Genomic DNA, 24,859 nt, shown 5'->3' with positions numbered 1-24,859 from the left:
CCACACTATCAGGGTCATTTTCTTGCAGTTGGGCAGTCAGATCAAAGATACATCTGATTGTTGACTGGGAAAAGTGTGAGAGCATCTAGGAGCAGCTGCAAGCTACACACTCACTGCTTCCTCCACCTCATGCAGAATAGAGAGATCTATCAGTTTTCTGCAAAGGTGACCCTCTCTGTCAGAATCCCTGTCTCCTATGGTTGCAATACTATATATATATTCTATACGCAACCCACAGCTGACCTTTGATTACCACCTGTCGGCTGTGACCAGGGGGGCATTTGCCCAGGTTCGCCTGGTGCGCCAGTTGCGACCCTACCTGAATCGGGAGGCACTCACAACAGTCACTCGCGCCCTCGTGACCTCTAGGCTGGAATACTGCAACGTGCTCTACATGGGGCTGCCCTTGAAGAGCATCCGGTGACTTCAGCTAGTCCAGAATGCGGCCGCGCGAGTGATTGTGGGTGCACCTCGGTTCACCCACATAACACCTATCCTCCGCGAGCTGCGCTGGCTACCTGTTGATCTCCGTGTGCGCTTCAAGGTGCTTCTTACCACCTATAAAGCCCTTCATGGTAGTGGATCTGGGTACTTGAGAGACCGCCTCCTGCCAATTACCTCCTCGAGACCGATTAGATCTCATAGATTAGGCCTCCTCCGAGTGCCATCTGCCAGCCAGTGCCGGCTGGCCACTACGCGGAGGAGAGCCTTTTCAGTAGCAGCTCCGACCCTCTGGAACGATCTCCCCATGGAGATTCGTACCCTCACCACCCTTCAGACCTTCCGCGCAGCCCTCAAGAGCTGGCTATCCCGCCAGGCCTGGGGGTAAAGATTTGATTCGCCCCCACCCGAATGCTGAATGAATGTTGTTTATTTTTTTTTTAATTATGTGTTATGTTATATGTTACTGTTTGTACCCCCTCCCTATAAGTTGTTAGCCGCCCTGAGTCCCCTCAGGGAAAAGGGCGGCCTATAAATAAACTTATTCCTTATTCCTTATTATATGGAAGAGAAGATATCTCTGCATACATTTGGCTGCTCCTGAAGGTGAGAATCTAAGCTGAGCAATGCAGCCGTTTTAATAATTAGAACGAAAGGAGATTTATTTCAGGAAGAACATGATAGGGATAGGCAAAGCCAGCACCTAGCAAATTACATCTTACCAGAAAGAGAATGAGAGAATGTGCAATTTTTAGGTGCATATCTGTCCTTATGGGGTGTTCAGGGAGGGGTAGCACTTCTGTTGTAGGGCATGTCATGTTCTTTTAGGGCAGTTCATTTTAGGGCAGCTTTAGGGGCAGCTGATCCACCTTTGGTCCCCACTTGTCACTCAGCTCTCACCTGTGGCTCCTAGTAGCTGTAGCATGCGCAGCGGCCACACCCTGGGCAACAAGTTCAACAGGCTGGCCAAACCAGGTTGAGAGTAGCCATTGGGTCATTGACCTTCAGTGGGATAGGCACTTGTCTATCCTGAGAATGTGAAGACAGATTCCAGCGGATTGAGCAGATGAAACCTGCTAGAATAGGGCAACGGTCATCAAGACAGTCTCTACAAGTGACATGGTGCGGTAAGAGCACAGCAAGACACGAAGGACACCCTGGTCAACCACTGCGATCAGCCTATCTCCATCTGCCTCGACTCTTGGAGCAAGATGGAATCTGGGAAGAGAGAGTGAGGCTGACTCTGCGCACCTCTCCCTCACTCTAATCCACTTCACACGCAAGTCTTGACATCCCAGATGTCAAGATCCTATTTGTCAAACAACATCTGGAAGAGAAGGAAGAGGCAGGGATTTGAGATTCGCTGTCTCAGAGATCAGGAGCAAGCAGAGGATTAGACAATAAATTATTAACTTTTTCTTTTTGCCCCACTGACCTTTGTCCTTGTGGTCAGTAGGTGACAAAATGTTAAAGAGTCTGTACCACTGAAGTCACAGGTCCAGCATTATTAACTGCGGATTGGTGTTCATGACCATTGTTTTGTCAAGTGTCAGGGCAGTGCGCAGGTGTCCAGGCCATTGGTCCTTTTGCATCCAAAAAGAATGAACAAACCAGTAAATAAAGGGATTTTAAGCTTTATTATTAGTTCAAGCAAACTGACTGAAAGGCATAACATAAAAAGCATATCTACCAAGCAAGCTAGCACCCAAATCTCTTACGTGCTCTTAAGTGTCATTTATTAGGAACACCATTTGGGCAATACTCCATTGCAGTCAGATCTTACCTCATTTAAATTATGGCTGAACTTTGCCCCTGTTTTTCCCTTCCTCTCAGTCTGTGTCATAAATCACATTCTCCAATGAGATGTACACCTCACAAACCTGCTGTAGTAATCTGAGATCTGACTCTAGCCGAAGGCATGCATGGAATGCGCTCCCCCCCTTTCTTCATCATGGCAACTTGATAACAGATATGCAAATGCTTTATGAGTTGACACTAAGGACAGCCAGTTTCCACAATACCTAATGCTAGGTTACGTGCAAAATGTCATTAAGCTCCCCAAAATAACAATGGACTTCTTCATTGCCATTTCAACCATTTATTGACAGTGTTATGAAAACAGATTTCAGGCTCATTAATGAACATGCCACAGCAATCCAGCTACTTGCATTAGAAGCTGAAAAATATTGAAGACCAAGAAACATTCTAAAGGCCCCTGTTTTGAGAAGCAATTCTTTCTAAGAGCAAAAAGAACTTCAGTAAAAATATCTCAAGTAGACTCTGGAGAACCACTGTCAATTAGGGCAGACCCATCTCTCCCAAACTTATCCCTCCAGGAATTCCCCTGAATTCCCCACTGAGAATGGCCTTTGAGGATTCTGGGGATCGAAACCCAACTTTGGAAACTTGAAGAATAGTGAATATAGTGCCCTTGGGCTGTGTGGACCATTGATTTGATCTGGCTCTAGGCAGCTTCACACATCCCTTGAATCCCAAAGGTGTGATTGGCTGTGACAAAGTATTCAGATATTTGGACCCATTGGGACAGTGAGGAGGACAGGCTGATTCTCATGATCGTCTATCACTAAAGCTGGTTGAACAAAAAAAAAAACTAGGGAGTTTACTGGAAAAAGATAGGCTTCAGTTGCTTTATAGGTAAAGGTAAAAGTTCTCCTCACAGGTATGTACTAGTTGTTCCCGACTCTAGGGGGTGGTGCTCATCTCCGCTTTAAAGCTGAAGAGCCGGCACTGTCCAAAGACGTCTTCGTGGTCATGTGGCCAGCATGACTAAATGCTAAAGGCACACAGAACACTGTTACCTTTCCACCAAAGGTGGTCCCTATTTTTCTACTTGCATTTTTAAAAGTTCCTTTTGAACTGCTAGGTTTGCAGAAGCTGGGACAAGTAACAGGAGCTCACTCCGTCACATGCTGCTAGGGATTCAAACCACCACGCTAGGGTTCTCAGTTTGAACACTAGGGAGTTCTAATTGCCGACCTTTCTGATTGACAAGCTCAGTTCTTAGCCACTCAGGCCCCCCTTGGCGGTTGCTTTATATCTCCCATAATATAAGCATTCTATTTAAGCCATCTCACCTTAATTTTCTAGGGTGATTGTGGTAAGCCAGGACCTCCTGGAAATCACGGCCGGGCTGGAGCTGAGGTGAGTTATCAACATCCAGCTAAAAGTGAATTGCAATGGGGGAGGGGGAGATACACTCTTGAGTTAATCCTGCACCTGTGTTTGGCTGGATTCAGCATTGGGGGAGGGGTCTATGAATCTATGGAAGTCACTATAGAAGAGTCTTCATTCATTGTCATACCACAATTGACAAATGGAACTCAAGTTGATGAAGAAGGGAGATATACAAAATGCTATGGATGGCTCAATTCATAATACTTTGTTTGTGTTCCATGGGACAAAGATGGTGAGATGGAATTAGCATAATATTGGGAGGAGAACAAAGTTAAGCCACAATATTACTTCCTCTACTAGTAATTTACCTTAGTTTACTTGCACTTATGAAGTGCAAGCGTGTATGTGGAGAGAGAGAGAGAGAGAGAGAGAGAGAGAGAGAGAGAGAGAGAGAGAGAGAGAGAGAGAGAGAGAGATATCAAAGACTAACAAAATCTGTCTATCTTTGATGGGGGAGATGATAGATAGATAGATAGATAGATAGATAGATAGATAGATAGATAGATAGATAGATAGATAGATAGATAGATGATAGATAGATAGATAGATAGATAGATGATAGATGATAGATAGATAGATGATAGATGATAGATGATAGATGATAGATGATAGATGATAGATGATAGATGATAGATGATAGATGATAGATGATAGATGATAGATGATAGATGATAGGCAGGCAGGCAGGCAGGCAGGCAGGCAGGCAGGCAGTAGATGGATGGATGGATGGATGGATGGATGGATGGATGGATGGTATGTTTTGCTGGGAACTGGAAAGGAATGCCAGCAGTGGGCAAAAAATGTCAAAAATTGTCATGGGACCATAGGATCCTGTAAGCAAAGGTGAGCTGGTTGCCAAATGTGGCTGCATGGGGGTGCTGCTGCCATGGATACATTCACCACCTTGTGTTATTTGCAAAAATAATAAAGGTGTGATACAAATAAATAATTTCCATTCCCTTCCAACTCTGTTATTCTATTCTATTCTATTCTATTCTACTCTACTCTACTCTACTCTACTCTACTCTACTCTACATTCCAGTCTAGTCTAGTCTGGTCTGGTCTGGTCTGGTCTGGTCTGGTCTGGTCTACTCTACTCTACTCTACTCTACTCTACTCTACTCTACTCTACTCTACTCTACTCTATATTCTATTCTACTCTACTCTACTCTACATTCTAGTCTAGCTTAGTGTAGTCTAGTCTAGTCTGGTCTACTCTACTCTACATTCTATTCTATTCTATTGTACTCTATTCTATTGTACTCTACTCTACATTGTATTCTATTCTATTGTACTCTATTCTATTGTACTCTACACTACATTCTATTCTATTCTAATTCTACTCTTTGTTCTATTGTATTCTATGAATAATGGAGATGGTGATGAACTTCAAAATTGGGTCATAAGTAGCTGTGGAAGAGACCACTATAACATCTAAGCAATCAGTCATATGTTGAGGACTGATTACCTATAGATGCAACCAGAGAACAGTAGACAAGGTATAGTCCTGTGTATACATCCCATGTGTATACATGTTTCGATGCTATAGCATTGATTAGCTTAGCCATAACTTGCCCAGAAGCCTCTGGCAATGCATTTATATAATTTGCTCCAAGAATAACCTAACAGAGATAAGTATTTGCTCTAACGTTCTTTTCCTTCTCCAGGGAGAGCCAGGTCCCGTGGGGCCTCAGGGTAGACCAGGCCCTCCTGGACATGTCGTAAGTCAAAATACTCTTTCTTGAATTTTGTGTGAGTGGATTTATAGCTAGATTGCAAAGATCGCAGGGGTGAAATGCTACCAGTTTGTGCCAGTTTGTCTGAACTTGTAGTAAAAATGCTACTGGTTCACTCGAACCAGTAATAAAAAAAATGCTTTAAAAAGTTTTCAAAAAGTTCCAACAACCAGCGGTGTGACAATCAGCTGTGCCACGTGATCACTTTTTAAAAACTTTTTAAGCATTTCAGTATTAGAAAAATGCTTTTAAAAGTATTTTAAAAGTTCTGATGATCACGCAGCACAGCTGATTGTCACATTGCTGATTGTCGGAACTTTTTAAAAACTTTTTAAAGCATTTTTAAGCTACTGGTTCAAGACAAAAATGCTTTGAAAAGTTTTTTTTAAGTTTGGCATGCAAGCAAACTGGTAGCAGACTTCAGAGAATTTCACCCCTGCAAAGGTGCCTATAAAGCTACCAGGTCAGACTTCTGACCCACTGCTAAAAGCAAATACCATTTGGCATGAAAGGCAAAGTATAAATGCCAACTCTTAAATTCTCCATTTGGATCCTTTTGTTCTTTTCTAAATCCCCTTTAAAAAAAAAAATAGCAAGTCAAAGCAAAAATAAAGCACCAGTCACATTTTGGTTTTTTATATCAACTCAAACAAACCAACAAACAAACCAAAACCAGCCCAACAAATCTATTCCACAGAAATAGCAGTTCTGCAGATAGTCAGAAGAAACTATTCCAATTGCCAATCCCTCCTCAATCCATGGATTAAAGATTGGTCATTCAGAAGTTGTATGGAAACTATTGAACTTCAGTTACTGCAAGTAACCTGTAGATTTCAGTGTATTTTATGTATTTGATACTGAAGAGAGTCTAACAGTTAAGGCACCAGGCTAGAAATTAGAAGGCCATGAGTTCTAGTTCTGCTTTAGGCATGAAAGCCAGTTGAGCAATGTTGGGCCAATCACCAGGAAACTGTTTTAATCCCACTTCAGGTATGAAAGCCAACTGGGTAACCTTGGGCTAATCACCCTTTCTCAGTCCAAATCACCTCACAGGGTTGTTGTGGGGGGGGGGGGTTGGGAGAATGAGGATATTAGACATGTTCACTGTCTTGAGTTGTTTATAAAAATAATAAAGCTGGGCTATAAATAGATTAAATAAGTAGTCTATGCCAAATCTTAATTCTATAACTCCCGACCATCCATAACTAGGCACCAATTGGGGCGAAGCATTTGGGAAATCCTTCCTTCCTTTTAATAAGGAAGAGAAACCTTAACATTGTGGGATCCTGGGTGTTCTCTTGAGTTTGGTTGTATTCTTGCAGATGTTTCATTACCAAACGAGGTAACATCATCAGTGCTAGATTAGTGCTATCTTAACATTGCACATTAGAGCCAAACTAGATGGCACAGACCGGTGTGTCTGGTTGCTCAGAGCTGCCATATTTACCCATTCACAGCTGGAAAGCTTTGATTCCTACCTACACTGAAAATGTAGCATGAAGCTAGACAGCACCCAGTCTTAATTTCTTATGTATCCTATGCTTCTCTGCAGCCCAACTCATGAAGCAGGGTGTGTGCAGAATATCTGGGCAGATAAGAACAGAGATTTAAGGGAGGGAGAGATAACCAGGTTTCCCCTTGCTTGAATAGCCCTTGTGATGTCAAGATCAGATACCTTTTGAGATCTGACTTAACTTACGAATAAGAAACATAACTACTCCAGATTCATCTCCCTTGGTCTCTATTCAGCAAGGATTCTGATATGGATGAATGAAGCTTTCTAAAATGCACCCAAGAGAACTTTGTAAAGATTGCTGTTTTAGATGTCCATGGCTAACTCTTGAGTATGCTTTTCTGCTAATAATTCATGTTGGATTTATTTTTTTATACATGAAAGGCAGAGGCAGTCTTACAGGGAGAAATACTCAATGGTGATAAGCCGAGGTGGTGCAGTGGTTAAATGCAGCACTGCAGGCTACTTCAGCTGACTGCAGTTCTGCAGTTCGGCTGTTCAAATCTCACCGGCTCAGGGTTGACTCAGCCTTCCATCCTTCCGAGGTGGGTAAAATGAGGACGCAGATTGTTGGAGGCAATATGCTGACTCTGTAAACCGCTTAGAGAGAGCTGAAAGCCCTATGAAGCGGTATATAAGTCTAACTACTATTGCTATTGCTATATTCAGTGTTTCCAAATTTTGGCAACTTTTAAGGGGTCTGGACTTCAACTCCCAGAATTCTTCATCCAGCATGGGAATTCTGGGAATCGAAGTCCAGACCTCTTAAAGTTACCAAGGTTGAGAAACAGTGGGTTTATCTATGTATCTTATATCTTCCTGCATTTTTTCCTCTTCTCTTCAGGGTCCACCTGGAAGTCCTGGCCAACCTGGTCCATCAGGGCTTGCTGGAGTTGTGAGTATCCTGACTTCCCTTTTGGCATTCGTGCAGTAGGCTCTGGTCCTCTTGAGTCTGATCCAACATGGTTCCTCTTCACTTCTGAATGAAACCACAATATAGGAACCATTCATTCTTAAAGCTTGGAAATCTCTCTCCACTGGAACCCTTTAACCATTTCTTTGTAAAGATGGTGGATCCCTACCTCCAAAACCATGTCCAATTAAATAAGAAAATGATCTGATTGTCGCCAGGAAACATTCATTGATTTGTCATTGGTTAAGATGCCATTTTGGAAGGTGACATTTCATAGATGGGTACTAGACTGCAGAGGGCACAGGTGCTCCCAAGAACTTCCCATCCTTCCCCAGCCAGATGTGTCTAGACATCTTGGATTGCAGTGTCCATCTTCTTAGCCATCCCAATCCCAGGGGCCAAGGAGGATGCAATCTACTATACCTGCCCTGTTGCGGGGGGAACTATCATCTAGCAAAAAAGTAGAAATACTCTCTGCTATTCAGTCAACATTTTTAGAACCTGGCTAAATATTTGGCCATTATTTTTTTTCTGGATGTAAGGTAGGATGGGCTCCTCAAGACATGCAGAAGAATTTTATCTCTGTCCCCATTATCATTTGCCTCTGCTTTCTTTCCAATGAAGAAGCAGATATCTGGAGAGAAACATGCCAGAAAGTTGGCCACCACTCATCTATGTATACAAAAATAGCCACAACTGGAAAGGGGACCTTGAGTTCTCTCACCAAGATGAATCTCAGAGTACACGCATTGGGAAAAACATTGGGTAGCTGCTGGTCATCTGCAGGAGTCACCACAAAACTTTACATCTCCTTGATTGCCTCCAACAGTTTCTGATGCCGTCTCTCCTTTTCCCAGGGTCTGAAGGGGGAACGGGGATCCATTGGAGAAAGAGGTATCAGTGGGCTCCCAGGCCAGCCAGGAACACCGGGTCACCCAGGTCCACCGGTGAGTGTCGCTTGATGGAGTCCACATGCTTCAGAATCAATCATGAAGAGCTTGTGGCAAAAACCCCTTGTTGAGAATGGATCGGTGGGTGCATGGATGATTTGTAATGCTTCCTAGTCTTAATTCTTTGTTTAATATTAGGCTGAAAGAGGTTAATAGCAACATGAGTATTTGACTTTGGACCCATTAGTAGAGAAATGAAACTAAATCAGGGGTGAAATTCAGCAGGTTCTGACAGGTTCTGGAGAACCGGTAGAGGAAATTTTGAATAGTTCAGAGAACCGGCAAATACCACCTCTGGCTAGCCCCAAAGTGGGGAGGGAATGGAGATTTTACAGTATCCTTCCGCTGGAGTGGGGACAGAATGGAGATCTGGCAGTATCCTTCCCCCAGGGGTGGGGAGGGAATGGAGTTTTTGCAGTATCCTTCCCCCAGGAGTGGGGTGGGAATGGAAATTTTGCAGTATCCTTCCCCCATCTGGAGATTTTGCAGTATCCTTCCCCTGGAGTGGGGAGGGAATAGGGATGTCAGTATCCTTCCCCCAGGAGTGAGGAGGGGATGGAGATTTTGCAGTATCCTTCCCTGGAGTGAGGAGGGAATAGGGATTTTGCCCTATCCTTCCCCCAGGAGTGGGGATCGAATGGAGATTTTGCAGTATCCTTCCTCTACCACGCCCACCAAGCCACACCCACAGAAACGGTAGTAAAAAAAAATGAATTTCACCACTGAACTAAATCCTCTTTTTCCCTTATTTTTATTTTTTTGGTTCCTAGGGTGAGCCAGGTTTGGATGGACAGGGGGGCAAAGAGGTATGGTGATTCTTACCTGTTATCATCTTCTTCAACCCTTCTTTACCCCCATCTCAGAACCAAAGATAGGAGTAAGCCACTTTAACAATGGGGGAAGCTACCTACATAACCTTTCTTATGCCCAAAACAATGTTCACATTGTTCGTTCGCACACAGGGACAATATGGACCAGGGACAGAAAGAAGAATTGGACTTGATGGGATGATTTGCACAGGGGGAAAAAGTTGTAGCTCAATTCCCCCCCCCCCCCCAAAAAAAAAAATTCCAAACTCTTTAAGGCCATTTCAGTTCATAATCAGGATGCATCTTGTTGCAGGAGTGCTTGTGAAATAAATTGTGTATTCTGCTACAGGCAAGCTAGAATAGAATTTCAGAGTTGGAAGGGATCTTGGAGTTCTTCTAGTCCAACCCCCTGCTTAGGCAGGAATCCCTACACCACTTCAGACAAATGGTTATCCAACATCTTCTTAAAAATGTCCGATGTTGGAGCATTCACAACTTCTGGAGGCAAACTGTTCCATTGATTAATTGTTCTAACTGTCAGGAAATTTATCCTTAGTTCTAAGTTGCTTCTTGATTTGTTTCCACCTGTTCCTTCTTGTGCTAGCAAGCTGTTTCTTGGAAAGCGGTCCTTGCATCCACCCCCAACTATTGCATTCTCACATTACTTTCTCTGTTTCCTGGAAGTTGACTTCCAAAGGCAGGTAGTTCTTAAATGACCACCATAATTGAGCCTGGGATTATGCAAGTCATCATGATTGTAAGTCAAGGCACCCAGGACACCAGAAATAATTTTCTGGCCTTTTTCGCTGTGGTCATTAACTAAAACGTTCATTTGAAAGGCTGCTTTTAATCAGAAAAACATAATGGATTACGATCATGTGGCTGTGAGCACCACAACAGATCTAAATTTGACATACTTGACATGCAGTCACGTGGCCACAGGGAATGGATGGGCACAACCATTTATGATGGCCAGGAGTGCGTCAGAGACCGTAAAGCAGCTCTTCTATGGCCGTTGTACTTCAAACAGTTCTAAAACAACCAGTCTTTAAGTTGTCCATGACACAATAATGGAGACAAGTAATGGACCAGGAGCACCTTCCTGTAAAGGGCAGGTAAACAACTTCCAGTGAAATCATAGGGATGGGACAAAATGGCCTTAAGCTAATACTCTCTTCCACTCAAATGCACGATGAGTATTTTATCACTGTGTTGAAACGTCTCCTTACTTTTCCACAGGGACCTCCTGGAAAACCAGGCCCTCCTGGTCCTTCTGGACAGAAAGTAAGTGGGACACTGTTGGAAAGGAACATCAGCATCTTCTCCTAAGACAGTGATGGCTAAACCTTTCCGGTCCGAGTGCCCAAAGTGCATGTGTGCCCACATGCAAGTGTGCACTCCCGAAACCCCAAAATGCAGTATGCATACCCCCATGCATTCACACCCGTGCATGTGTGTGCAACCCCCTGCATGTGCCCCATCCCGTGCATGTCCAGGTTACCCCCTGCATATACCCTGCACCCCCACGCATGTATGCCTGAAACCCCCTGCACATGCTCTGCGCCCTGTGCATGCAAACGCAACCGCCCACATGGACACTGCTCCCTGTGCATGCACACGCAACCCCCACACATGCCCCGCCTCCACACATGCACATGCAACCCACGCATCCACTTTGGGTCTCTGCCACGCATGCATCCCACCCCCGTGCATGCGTGGCAGAGACCCAAAGTCCAGTTGGCCAGCGGGAGGCACGTGCACATGCAAAGTGGAGCTGAACTAAGGCAATGGCTCGCATGCTATCCGAGAGGGCGCTGCGGGCCACCTCTGACATAGGTTTGCCATCACGGTTGTAGGACAACCTTGCATGGAATTGTTCTTTCTTCTTTTAGGGGGACCATGGCACTCCAGGACAGATGGGTCACCCTGGAGAGAAAGGCAGAGCGGGGATGCCGGGAGGCCCAGGAAAAAGTGGTGAGATGGGCCCCATGGGCCCCCGGGGGACACCCGGGGAGAGAGGACATCCTGGCTCACCTGGGCCTGCTGGGAACCCTGGGAACCCAGGATTGCCGGGAACGACGGTAAGAACTGGGGCAAAGACAAGGAGAGGCATGTCATGGAATGGACAGCTGGACTACTAAGTCCTCCATCATTCTGGCTCAGTCTGAAAGTAGATGCAGTTAGAAATGTCATCTGTATGTTTAGATGGGTTCTAAGAGGTGCCACCAGTGATTGACATTCACTTGAAAGCAGGGGTGGGCTTCAAAAATTGCAGCTATGAGGCTTGCTGCCTCATTGCTGGGTGGGCATAACCATGATGGGCGTGGCCTAGTCAGCCTCCTGCACCATGGCAGGGGGGGCATTTTTCACCCTCCCTTGGATCTGAGGATTTCCTTGCGCTTCAGGAGGGCGAAAACTGTTTTCCCCAGGCTCTGGGGGTCCTCTGGAGGCTGAAAGCAGGCCCATTTCTGGACTTCCAAAACCTCTAGTAGGCCCGTTTCCCCCCCCCCTCTCTGAGCCTCCATGCGGGCCCTGCACTTATCTGCCATGACGAATGGGCCATGTGGAGACTCCTGGGAGGGGAGGGGCAGGAGAGGTGGGGCATGGTGGCCATGGCCAGCCAGGGGTGGCATTTGGGGGTTTGCCGAACTGGGCAGAATCCTAGCTAAAGAATCGGCCAAACCTGTACGAACGCCCAGCAGCCCACCCCTGCTTAAAAGAGATGTTCATACAACTTCACTGATGCACAAGGTGTCAAAACGTGCTTCTCGGTTTCTCCTGCAGTACAGAACTGCTGGGGAGACCCAGTGCAGTTCAGAGCTTCTAATCTGCAAATGCAACCACTCCAAGTTGCTGAATCCTTCCTGAGGTTATGTAGGGGAGGGGTTGTTTGTCCAGGATCCGTGACTGAGCAGCCACAGAGGGTCCCACAAAGCATTGCTTCTCAAGGATGAGAGGAAGTTAAAATAGCAGCATGCTGGGAGATTGATTATGGTGACCCTCAGCAGCCATTCCTTCAGCTAGGGAAAGGAACAAGTGGGGAAGGAGGAAGATGTTGATGGCGGAGCTTGTTCTGACGTAGGCTTCCTCAGACAGTAAAAAGCACACACTTAGCAATTCACAGCCTGTAATGAGTCACAAATAATTTGTAAAGAATCTGACAGAATCTGCCACAGTCTTTCAGGATAAGGATGATAAGCACCCACCTTTATCTTCCTTGAAACACTGCCAAAGACCTAATTGGCAATTAGCTTTGCAAGGCCACACGGAGCACAGTGTCAAAAAAGAGCTTTAGAGTTTAAACTGACCAGAAAAAATTAAAGTTGCTTCCTGCAAAGAAAGGCTCATGTGCCTTTGCTCCTCCTTTATGTCTTATGGGAGGGGCCAATCATCTCCAAGCCTTACTCCTGAGTCGCCCCTTTTGTCTTAACTGTTTTTGCCTTCTGGCAGCTGTGCGCATGCATGCACTAGAACGAAGCTCCCCCTGTTCCTCTGCCTTGCTGATGTCCAACTCTGGAGGCTCTGGAGGCAGCACATAACTCCCAGATGGCCTGGCCCCCTCTGTGCCTCCGATGCAGAGCCCTCGTCCGAGCCTTCCCCAGACTCCAGGACTGGCTCATGTCCTCCCCACCATCTTCATTGTCCGACTCAGCTGCCAGAATGCAACAGGGCTGGAAGATTTGCTCCTGGGAGATTTTCTGGAGCTTGTGGGAATGGCTGCATGTGGGGTGAAGCTGAGTGTGTGAAAGTGGTCAAATGGGACAGGCTAACATGCAAGATAAGGCAGAAATTGACTTCTGTTTTTCCCCCTTCTTTGTTTTTCTTACCAGGGAGATGCCATGAGCTATGACCAGATCAGGATGTTCATCAGAGAGGAGTTGCAAAAAATGTTTGATGGTGGGTGATGAGAGCAAGGGGGAAGCACAGGGTATCTCTGTCCAGGTTAGAGACTTAGAAAACCAAGCAGAATTAGTTTAGAGAGTTAGGAAATGAGTCACGTTATGATGCCAGATCTGGAAGCTGAGAGTATTTCCTACCCCAAACCCCACCATAGAGAAGGTCATTTCAATTCTGCTCAATTTCCTCCTTTCTTTTTTCTTTCTTTCGTTCTTTCTTTCTTTCATTCATTCATTCATTCATTCAATTTCTATAACTGTCCATCTCAAATCAATGACTTTAGGTGGCTTCCAATTCCAAAACTATAAAAATAATTAAAACAATAAAAGCATTTTAAAAACAATAAAACGTTCAAAATAAATACCCCAAAAGGTTAAATCGTGGCAACTGGGTCAAAAATTTAACCTTTTTAGGTGCTTTTGGCCTGGATGATAGAGTCTTAGTTTACATATTCAAAAGTAGCCCAGAAACTTAATCAGTTATGAATAAAGCCGAATGATGAGGCTCTTAACAAATTCAGCATCCCAGACTAAAGGAATCAGTGGTGGGATTCAAATAATTTAACAACTGCCTTAATGACCAGCTGGGTGGGCAGGGCTTGGTGGTCATGTGACTGGGTGGGAGTGGCCAACTCAACATCACTCACATCAATGGGCGCTTTGCCTTAGCTGTTACAATGCAATAAAGGTTAACCGGAGAGGCAGTTTCTGTAAGCAGGGCAATAAAGATTAGGCTAGAAACAACACCAGAATTTTTCCTTCCTGTCTTCCTTACAGGATTAGCCCTGTAAAGTGGGTAAAAAAACAAACTGAGATTTCTTCCAAGAACCAGTTCTCCCAACTGCTTAGAAAGTTAACAAACGGCTCTCCCGGATAGGTGCGAACCAGCTGAATCCCACCATTGAAAGAAACGTAGCCAGGTTTTTAAATCCTTCTGAAAGGCCAACAGGGTTGAGGTCATTCTAGTCTCCAAGGGGAAGATATTCCGCAGAGCAGGGGTCACTGCAGAAAAGACGTCTTCATCCCCACCAGTGCACATTCTTTGGCTGACAGGATCTGCAGCATGCCCAATCCACTAGATCCAATTGGACAGGTGGAGACTCTTGGAAAAAGATAATCCCTTGGGTAACCCAGTCCCAAGACATGTAGAGCTTTAAAGGCAACAACCAGCATCTTGAGTTGTACCCAGATTATGCCAGTAAACCAATGCAGCTCACATAGCAGCAATTTTACACGTGCCGTATATCCATCACCATTTAGTATCTGTACAACCACGTTCTCATCAGTTGAAGCTTCTGAATGCTCTTCAGGGCAGCCTCATGTAGAGCACATTGGAGTAATAATGCAATGCCTCTTTTCCGTCTGGGACATCCGGAGCAGATTTGGTCTTGCAAGCTTCTTTATCACAGCATCCAAGCAAGGAAAACCCAAGCAATTTGTTTGCATAAGGCCTTGAAAGCCCTACAAGGAAATTATGCATTTTCATCTATTTCAGTGTCTTCTTCTAAGGGTGTGTTCAGAATTCCTGCTAGATGGGTCCTCTGCAGCAGAGTTGGGTCAAAAGAGTTGAGAAAAAGACCACACCTATGTAATCAAAACCTTGCTCTGTCTTACATTTTTTCAACCATTAAAAGGAAGTGAAACTTCGATGACACATTCACAGCTATCATCTTGACTTTCCTTTTTCTTTTAAATATACTTTTATTATATACATAGAAGTATATCAAACACAGTGTGACCGTCCTCGCGTTTCATCCGCCATAGAAACCAAAGTGAAAGACAAATAATATTTCTACTACTTACACAGTGCTAATCTTATACAATTATTTTTGACCAACGTATTCATTCTAATACATATATATCTCGTTTCAGGTCTACTTAGCCTAATTTTTTTGTGTTCCGATTCCCACCTCGTGTTTCCAGCCATTGATAAAATCTATTCCACATGTCATAATATACTGTCTCTCCTTCGTTTTTTAATTCTAACATCAGTCTTATCTATTTCTGGGCATGTTAATATCTTCCTTATTATCTCCTTTTCTGAAGGGGTGTTTTCACTTTTCCATTGCTGTGCATACACCATTCTTGCTGCTGTTAGGATGTGAAGTATTAGGTATATTGACCCTTTGCTACAGCCTTCTGCAATAATACCTAATAGAAATAATTCTGGCTTAAACTCTATACATTATCCAACCATTTTTTCTACCCACATCTGAATTTGTCACCCCAAATCGCCTTGCTTTTTTACAGGTCTACCCCATGTATGCGCCTGGTGATTGTTTATATTTATATTTATATTTGATTGTTTTGGGGATGGGTTGCTAAACATTTTATCCAATCTTGCCGGGGGCGGGGGGATTCCACCTGTAGAGCATTTTATAAAGATTCTCTTTGTATGATGTGGCTAATGTCAATTTCAGATTTCATTCCCAAAGTTTTTGCCAATTGTCTAAATCAATGTTGTATCCAAAATTTTTAGCCCATACGACCATGGTCTCCTTAACTTGTTCTTCCTTCATTTTGTAGTCTAGTAAGTATTTATATATTATACTTATCAATTTGTCATCAGCCCCCACTCTGTCTTACGTTTCTCCAACCATTAAAAGGAAGTGAAACTTCAATCACATGTCCACAAGCTATCATCTTGACTTTCCTGATCACCTCCCTGTAGATCTTTCCTTACCACTCTAGCTGATAAATCACTATCTTTTTTTAAAAAAAATCAATAATATTCAATAGCCCATCTTTCTTTGGAGATCCTGAGGATCTTTCTTTCTTTTAACTGTTCAAAAGAAGAAAATAAATGAAAGCTAAGAATAGCATGATCAGAATCAGAATTCAGACTTATGATTCCTCAAGCTTTTTCACCACTACCACAGGCACTCTTGAAAATAAAGAAAGAGAGAAAATGCTGAGGAAAGCCCTGTTTGGCAAGGCTGTTTTAGGCTCCCATTTTGGTGCGGAATTGAGAATTTCTCTCCATAAGCCTGTTATTTGTTATCATATGACACGAGCGCCTAGGAGAATGTATTTTAATTAAAGGGTCCCCAGCCTGCTGTGAATTAAAATTAACCCCACTCCTGGCCCTAAGAGGGTAGCTGGCTCCATCATTTCTGCAAAACAGACCGGAAATTGGCTAGAAGATGTCCCAATAAACTCAAACATTACAAGTTCAGAGAATAAGATCACATATAATTAATGATAAAGACAATACAAGATTGCAGAAACAGTCCTAATCAATAGTTTGAATAATTCCTGGAGGAGGACAGCTATAAAAGTGTAAGTGTGTCCAAGGAAAGTTATAGTACTATTATTATTATGATTGGTGGCATAGTCAGCCAGACGTGTAGACTGGATTTGGCATTTTTGCCAACCTGACAAGTACTTCTCTAGATCCTGGAATAGGCAGATGTCATTGTTTAAAAACATTAAATATATTGTTGCAGGACATAAGATGAAGGATGATGATGGTGATGATGGTGATGAAGAAGAAGAATATATGATTTTTTTTAAATTTTCTGGAACCAGAAGAATCCAAAAGTTGCAAAGATATTCTTTGTTAATAGTTTGGCTTTAATGTTTTCTTGAATGCTCAAGAAAAACACCCAGAATTGCTTCTCAAAGTGAAATACGCAGCACATAAATTTAAATGAAGTAAAAAGTAAAGCAAAATGACACTTTTTAAATTAACAGAATAGAAGAGATAGAGTAGAAAAGAAGAGACTGGTCTGTCAGAAATGATGTAGGATCTCCTGCTTGAGTGTGGGGTTGGACTAGATGACCTATATGGGCTCTTCCAACTCTGTTAATCTGTTAAAAAAACTTTGCAATGAGTTCAGATAGAATCAAGATCATGTGTTAATACCATTTTATAAGGCCTCGGTAAGGCTACACTTGGAATCCTGCATTAAGTTTTGGTCGCCATGACGTAAAAAAGATATTGAGACCCTAAGGAAGAGTGCAGAGAAGAGTAACAAAGATGATTAGGGGACTGGAGGCTAATGTCAGGGTTCCAAATAACATCCAAAATTAAATCAGAGTCCAAGGCAAAGTATTGCTCTAAGTTGCAATTCTAAGAACTGACTGCAGGCCTGACAGCTGAAACATATGAGGAACGGTTGCAGGAACTGGGTATGTCTAGTTTAATGAAAAGAAGGACCAAGGGAGACATGATAGCAGTCTTCCAATATCTCAGGGGTTACCACAAAGAAGAGGAAGTCAAGCTATTATCCAAAGCACCTGAGGGTAGAACAAGAAACAATGGGTGGAAACTAATGAAGGAGAGAAGCAACCTAGAACTGAGGAGAAATTTCCTGACAGTTAGAACAATTAATCAGTGGAACAACTTGCCTCCAGAAGTTGTGAATGCTCCAACACTGGAAGTTTTGAAGAAAACGTTGGATAATTATTTGTCTGAAGTGGTGTAGGGTTTCTTGCCTAAGCAGGGGGTTGGACTAGAAGACCTCCAAGGTCCCTTCCAACTCTGTTATTCTATTCTATTGTAGTTTCTCAGGGGAACATACCTGCTCCCAAAGATCCCTTTAAGGCAGTGGGTCTCAACCTTCCTCATGCCGCGACCCTTTAATACAGTTCCCCATGTTGTGATGACCCCCAACCATAACATTATTTTATGTTTTCCGTATTTTTTCGAAAATATGTGTTTCCCGATGGTCTTAGGCGACCTCTCTGAAAGGGTCATTCAACCCCTAAAGGGGTCCCAATCCACAGGTTGAGAACCACTGCTTTAAGGGTTTATCTTCACCCTGTGTCTATTCAACAGTGACAGAGAAAGTCCTTTCCCCACCCCCAAAAAAACAGGCTTCCCCATTTCCTCCCCTCATGATTTCCTGTCCACCCCTTGAGCAGCAGAGCAAACAATGGCTCCCTTCTCTTTCCTGCAGAACGGATTCAGTACTACACTTCCCGACTGCCCCTGTCACCGGTGGAAGTCCTTTCCCAGCCAGGGAGACCAGGATCACCTGGGAAAGACGGAACTCCAGGGCGGCCAGGTCCTCCTGGTTCTCCAGGATTGCCTGGACAAATTGGAAGGGAAGGCCGGCAAGGTGTGCCCGGCATGAGAGGTAAGCCTTGTCACTCCTCCTTTGGATAGAAGTACCCTGTTTTCCTGAAAATAAGACCTCCCTGGATAATAAGCCCAATCAGGCTTTTGAGCACATGCACTAAAATAAGCCCTACCCCCGAAAATACGCTTCCCCTAAAATATTTAAACACATGTGCAGCCAGACCCCACCATTTCCTGAGGGGGGAATGGGGGGAACATGCCTCATGCACCCCACATGCACCTGCCTCCATGCGGAACAACTTTGCAGAGGTCGCTCCTGCAAATCCTAGCTATCGCGGCCCTTCTCTTAGTGGCGGCCACAAAAAGAGCAGCAGGCACAGTGATGCTAGGACTGGCAAGAGTGTGCCAGAAACAGAGAACTTCCAGCCCTCTCTGGATCAGCTGATCCGTGGCCCAAGGTTAAGGGGCCTCCTGCATCTGAAAAATAATAAAACCTCCCCAAAAATAAGTCCAAGCACTTATTTCAGAGGTCAAATGAGAATAAGAACCTGTCTTATTTTTTGGGAATCACAGTAGATTTGGAGATGCACATTATAGATCGGCGTTTCTTCACCTTGGTAACTTTTAAGATAGGTGGACTTCAACTCCCAAATTCTTTCAACCGGCATTAAAGTTGTCAAGCTTGGAGAATTTGAATCTTGATTGGCTTTTCCGTGGCTCTGCAAATGGTGTAAATTTAGGCGATGGGCAAAATCAGAAGCCAGGTTAAGCAAGTGACAACTCAGTCAGTAGATTCATGTCATCTGGATGACACATCAGCAGGAGTCCCCAAATTTGGTGTGTGCCTGGGTTTTATAACTTTGTCCCAGAAAGTTCCTGAGATGAATACTTTATCCCAGTTGGGCAAGAATGTGGTCACAGCTCTAAACAAGGACAAAGAAGACTCTTCGCAAAACTTTTCAGAAGTAGCCTGATGTGGTAAATGGATGGAGGCTTCGGTAAATTCATTTTCATGTTTTCTCCCTCAATGCAGGTGAGCCCGGAATCAAAGGAGAAAAAGGAGACAAAGGGACTGGAATCATGGGGGAGACAGGAGCACCAGGCCCTCCAGGTAAATTTGGTTTCCTTCTAAGTCACAGGTCAGCAACCCGGGGCTCTGGAGCTGCATGTGGCTCTTTCATCCCTCTGCTGTGACTCCCTGTCACTCAAAATATACGTCACAACCAGAGGTGGGTTGCTTCTGGTACAGCCTGGTTCGGCCTGGATCAGGCAAACTGGTAGTAGCAGTGGCGTGAGGCTCCGCCCACCCGCCCAGACATCACACATGCATGCATGAGCGAACCAGTAGTAAAAAAATGGAAACCCATCACTGGTCACAATCGCCAATGTGCAACATTCACAGGCATGGAATGTATTGAGCTTTTTGACCAGTGGTGGGTTGCAGGTGGTAGGCCCCGGTACGGACGTACCAGAGCCTGCCCGGAGCACCAGATACCATTCCGGTATGATGCTCCGGAGGGCTCACCCGCCTGCCCAAGTTCCTTACCTGTCCTTTAAGCCTTTGGCGCTTCCACGCACGTGCATGGCGCGTATGATGCCTGCGCAACCCTCCGCCAAACAGCTGGAGCATCACAGAGGCTTGCGGACACGTCGCAGGAGGTATGACGCATGCGCACCCTGCGCACATCCATGTGGGTGACACCAAGCCCGTTCCAATCGTACTAGTTGGAACGGGATCCAGAACCAACCATTCTTTTTGACCCCCGGTAGGCCAACCATGGATAAATCCTAGAAAAGAAAAGTTTCAGAAGAAAACAGAATGTTTAATTCAACTTCATATGCTAGTTTTGTGGCTGCTCAGAAAATAGTCAGGCATGGGAAGGATTTTGTGGTTCCCGGTGTTTTCCTTTCTGTGGGAAATGGGTCCAAATGGCTCTTTAAGTGTTTAAGATTGTCAACCTCTGCTCTAAATCTGCTTGCTTTTGTCTGCTTGCTTTCATCAGTCATTTGCTTTTACCCATCACCAAGACTCAGAGCATGCGTAGAGTTTTTCTACAGTGGTGCCATTTAGAGTCTTACTATATACACTAGGTTGCATCTTCATACAGAAAGCAGTTTCTTCTCCTTGGTGTTGTTGCTTCCTTTAGCAATTTTAAATCATGGAGTCATAGTTCCTTTTACAGTCCTTCAAAAGGATGGAAAAAAATCCCTTTGGATCTATACCACTAGTGACATGTGAACTTTGTTCTTACTAGCCATTGGAAAAAGAGGAGAGTCTCGTAGCTTACTCCAACTCAATGAACCTAGAACAGGCCAAACTTATCTCCAAATTCATTGAACTGTATTTTGATCAGTTCCATCTTTGTAGAGCAGAAGGTGGAAATATTCTGGTTAGCCAAAATAGAGGTTCTTCTTAAGTTTTTCTTGTAAGAACAAGGAGCTTGTTCTTAAGTAGTCTGTTCTCAAGAGTTGCTTTGCCGAGCGAAATGGGCAGCATATAAATTTAATCAATAAATATGTAATGGAATAGGTGATTTTCTTAATGTGGCTGGTAGGACTACAAATCAAAATGCTCAGGTACTGTCAGAGGCAGGAGTGAAATTCAGCAGGTTCTGAAAGGTTCTGGAGAACCGGTATTGGAAATTTTGAGTAGTTTGGAGAACTGGAAAATACCACCTTTGGCTGGCCCCAGAGTTGGGTGGGAATGGAGATTTTGCAATACCCCTCCCCCCTGGAGTGGGTAGGGTATAGAGATTTTGCAGTATCCTTCCCCTGGAGTGGGGAGGGGATTTTGCAATATCCTTCCCCCAGGAGTGGAGAGGGAATGGGGATTTTGCAATATCCTTCCCCCAGGAGTGGGGAGGGAATGAGGATTTTGCAGTATCCTTCCCCCAGGAGTGGGGAGGGAATTGGGATTTTGCAGTATCCTTTCCCCAGGAGTGGGGAGGGAATGGGTATTTTGCAATATTCTTCCTCCAGGAGTGGGGAGGGAATGGGGATTTTGCAATAGTCTTCCTCCAGGAGTGGAGAGTGAATGGGATTTTGCAATAGCCTTCCCCCAGGAGTGTAGAGTGAATGGGAATTTTATAATAGCCTACCTCCAGGAGTGGAGAGTGGGGATTTTGCAGTATCCTTCCTCCAGGAGTGAGGAGGGAATGGGAATTTTGCAATATTCTTCCCCCAGGAGTGGGGAGGGAATGGGTATTTTGCAGTAGCCTTCTCCTGCCATGCCAACCAAGCCACACCCACAGAACCGGTAGTAAAAAATATTTGAATTTCATCACTGGACTGAGTTCTTCAACAGCAAGATCAATCTATTTGGCTCAGCATTGAGGTCTCTAATAGGGTAAAATCTACATCCCCTGGAAACTTCCTTCACAAAGAAATGAGGCCTTCCCAGCACACCTTTCCCCAACCTGGAGATTTTTCAGGTGTGTGGACTTTACTTCCAGCATCCTCTCATGGTGGAGATTTTGGGAGTTGAAGTCCACCAGTCTGAAGATTATCCTCACCGGAAAGATTTCTCCAACGCTTCTCCATCATTTCAGGAAAGGGAAAACACACCACAGAATGTAGGTGTCTCAGTTGTACTGACTGACACTCACACTCCTTCTTGTTTTCCTTTCTTCTCTACAGGCATCCAGGGGCCTCCAGGTTATGGGAAAATGGGTCTTCCAGGTCCCATGGGGCAGCAAGGTATTCCAGGCATCCCAGGACCACCAGGAATCACAGGCCCTCCCGGGAAAGTTGGCCACTGCAATCCTTCAGACTGTTTTGGCATGTTGCCCATGGAGCAGCCCATGTACCAGCCCAAAAACATGAAGGGGCCTATGGGCTAAAGAATTTTATTTGTTCCCTCCCCACAAAGGACTCCATTTGGAATAGCCAAAGATCAAGTCTTCCATCATGACTAGCTGTGATGATGCTTTTATTGTTGTTAATATTTTGACTATATTTTTCTCCAGTGGAGTTCAACTTCTTATCATGATGGCATTTTTTTTAAAAAAAGAGAACTACCAGGATATCTGTGTAGTCTGTGTCTGTGTGTGTGAGGGGGGGGAGAAGATTTCTGTGTGTGAATGTCTCCATATACTGACTGATTTTTACCCATGCTCAGCAAAACGTATTCAAGACAAAACTTCAGTTTTCCTCGGTTGATGGGAAGATCCCACTCATTATTTTTCCCGCCTCATTAGGAATTATTATTTCCACAATATAGACACAATGAAATTTTAAGAAAGCATGCAAAGGGGAGATGAGAAAGAGGGAATGCTATGGTTTAATTTCAATTTTGATTGGATTTTTTCCCCTTTTAGCATGAGTTACAATTGATATCTGGAAGGCAAGAGATAAACAATTCTAAAATGCAATTGATAGAACAAAAATTGCCTCCGTATGAAATCATACCAGCAGTGTCATTGCAAATCAAGAAGTTGTCACCTATCACATCTAGAGAGCACACTCTGAGAAAGGCTGCCCTACCTAGTATTTACACACCTCTCTTGGAGCAAATTGCACAAGTAAATCCAGGAGAATTTATTTCTGGTAGATGTATGTAGAATTGTACAAGGAAAAACGGTCACTTCATAGCTCAGAGACATTCTCCCCCTTAATTGAAATGTAAAAGTGGAAACAAAAATTAAAGTATTAAAAGTTGTGTTGTGTCTTGGGAGGGCGGAAATTGAAAGAACTCCTGAAACTTAAAACACGTTGTGTGGTATTTAGAATGTATGAATGGGAATATCTTCTTACGGTGTAATTACTTTTCCAGATGTCCAACATTCTGTTTTCTTCCTCTTGTACGAAATGTGTGGAACCATGTACCTTCTGGAATTAATTAATTTTTCTTGAATGTTCCTGGTTTTGTTTTGTTTTTCCTTGTTTTTATATCAAATATATTGAGCTTCATCCAAACCAGACCTAATTCTAGTTGCTCATACATCTGGGCATCAGAACTGGGAGATCCTGAAGGATCAGGAGAAGGTGAGACTGGGGTGGGAGAGGTCATTGTCTGTGGCTAAGATGTCCATTGGGCAATTGTGGAAGGAATAGCTGTTGTCCCTTGCCTGCTGTCACCTTCACACAAATAATCTGAATTATTTTATTTGCAATGACATAAATTAGGTAATTCACACAAATTGCATGATGATGTCATGATCCAAGTGATATTATTGTGGCTTGCAACAGACACCTGCAACTTCTGTTGACCACCAAAGGGGGGGGGGAAACCTATTTTCTTCCCAATCTTCCCCCAAAGGATCCAAAAGCTCTTCCTTCAGACTTCAAATCACATCTATTCAGAAACTAGAACTGGAAGCAATCTAACTTTAACCCCCTTTCCAGGTCTACCCCACTGCAAACACAGGGAATACGGGAACCAACTGTGTGTCTCTTACTTCCTTGACCCAGATGGGCCTCCCCTAGAGGAGGGTCTCCCTCTCACACACACATCTGGGCCATCAATCCCAAAGAGTTAATCACCCCCTCCCCCAATTTTAATGTTTAAATAAATGATGCCTTGTTTCCTAATTGGTATTTGGCTCAAGTTCATTTCAAACCATTGATTTGCAAGCCATCATTAAGTCATTCAAGAAACAGGTACAACAGAAGCAGAGAAATGAATGTGGAATCTTCAGTGCTCCCCTCAGCTGGGTTGTTTTCCTGCAGATGTTTCATTGCCCAACTAGGTAACATCATCAGTGCACTAGTGCAGTGACTAGGTATTGTCAGTGACTATAGCAGAGGGGTGTTCCTACTGGTTCGGATGAACCGGTAGTGGTTTGCTGGCCTGGGTCGCCGGAACTGGCAGCGACCCAGGCCTGCCACGCCTCCAAACTGGTTCCCCACGTGTGCAAGAAAAGCGACTCCGCATGCGCAAAATTACATGCACACTGAATGGTGGTAGCAACCCACCCCTGGACTATAGTCTTCTATTAGAAATATGTAGGCTAGCAACACATTAGTTCATCATGCAGTTTTGGCCTTTTAGTTAAAAATAATGAATTCTCATCAGAGATAATTGCTGCAATGGTAGGCTCTTGCTTCAAAGCAAGGTGATTGTTCTTCTCCTTGTGATGCCATAGACAGAAACTTTATGACTGAATGATAAAACCCCGAGTCTGCTAGTCAAACACAGTATGAGTTTCCTCCCCTTCGCTCCACATGGTGTCCCTAGCAAGTTCATTCCACATTCCAACAATTACCATGATCCCCTGTGCTACTAAGTGGTGTCTTTGGTCCTACACAACAACACCAAGATCTCATCCTGATAGAATAACAGAGTTGGAAGGGACGTGAGAGGTCTTCTAGTCCAACCCCCTGCTTAGGCAGAAAACCCTACACCACTTCAGACAGATGATTATCCAACATCTTCTTAAAAACTT

The 24,859-nt window shown here is 44.1% G+C and overlaps 1 protein-coding gene across 1 annotated transcript in view; it reads left to right on the top strand.

Annotated features, from left to right (window-relative positions):
• COL16A1 (collagen type XVI alpha 1 chain) overlaps positions 1–23,332 on the top strand; it is a 297,538-nt gene extending 274,206 nt beyond the window's left edge. Inside the window, exons 61-71 of the mRNA XM_032227775.1 lie at positions 3,550–3,603; positions 5,304–5,357; positions 7,730–7,780; positions 8,656–8,745; positions 9,519–9,554; positions 10,797–10,841; positions 11,450–11,638; positions 13,388–13,454; positions 18,355–18,534; positions 19,510–19,587; positions 22,113–23,332. Of these exons, the coding sequence (XP_032083666.1) occupies positions 3,550–3,603; positions 5,304–5,357; positions 7,730–7,780; positions 8,656–8,745; positions 9,519–9,554; positions 10,797–10,841; positions 11,450–11,638; positions 13,388–13,454; positions 18,355–18,534; positions 19,510–19,587; positions 22,113–22,315 (1,047 nt within the window). The 3' untranslated portion in view covers positions 22,316–23,332. The remainder of the gene's footprint in view (positions 1–3,549; positions 3,604–5,303; positions 5,358–7,729; positions 7,781–8,655; positions 8,746–9,518; positions 9,555–10,796; positions 10,842–11,449; positions 11,639–13,387; positions 13,455–18,354; positions 18,535–19,509; positions 19,588–22,112) is intronic.
• The last annotated feature ends 1,527 nt before the right edge of the window (positions 23,333–24,859 follow it).

Source organism: Thamnophis elegans, chromosome 12, assembly GCF_009769535.1.
Source record: "Thamnophis elegans isolate rThaEle1 chromosome 12, rThaEle1.pri, whole genome shotgun sequence".
Lineage (NCBI taxonomy): Eukaryota > Metazoa > Chordata > Lepidosauria > Squamata > Colubridae > Thamnophis > Thamnophis elegans.
This window is presented reverse-complemented; position numbering and strand designations above follow the sequence as displayed.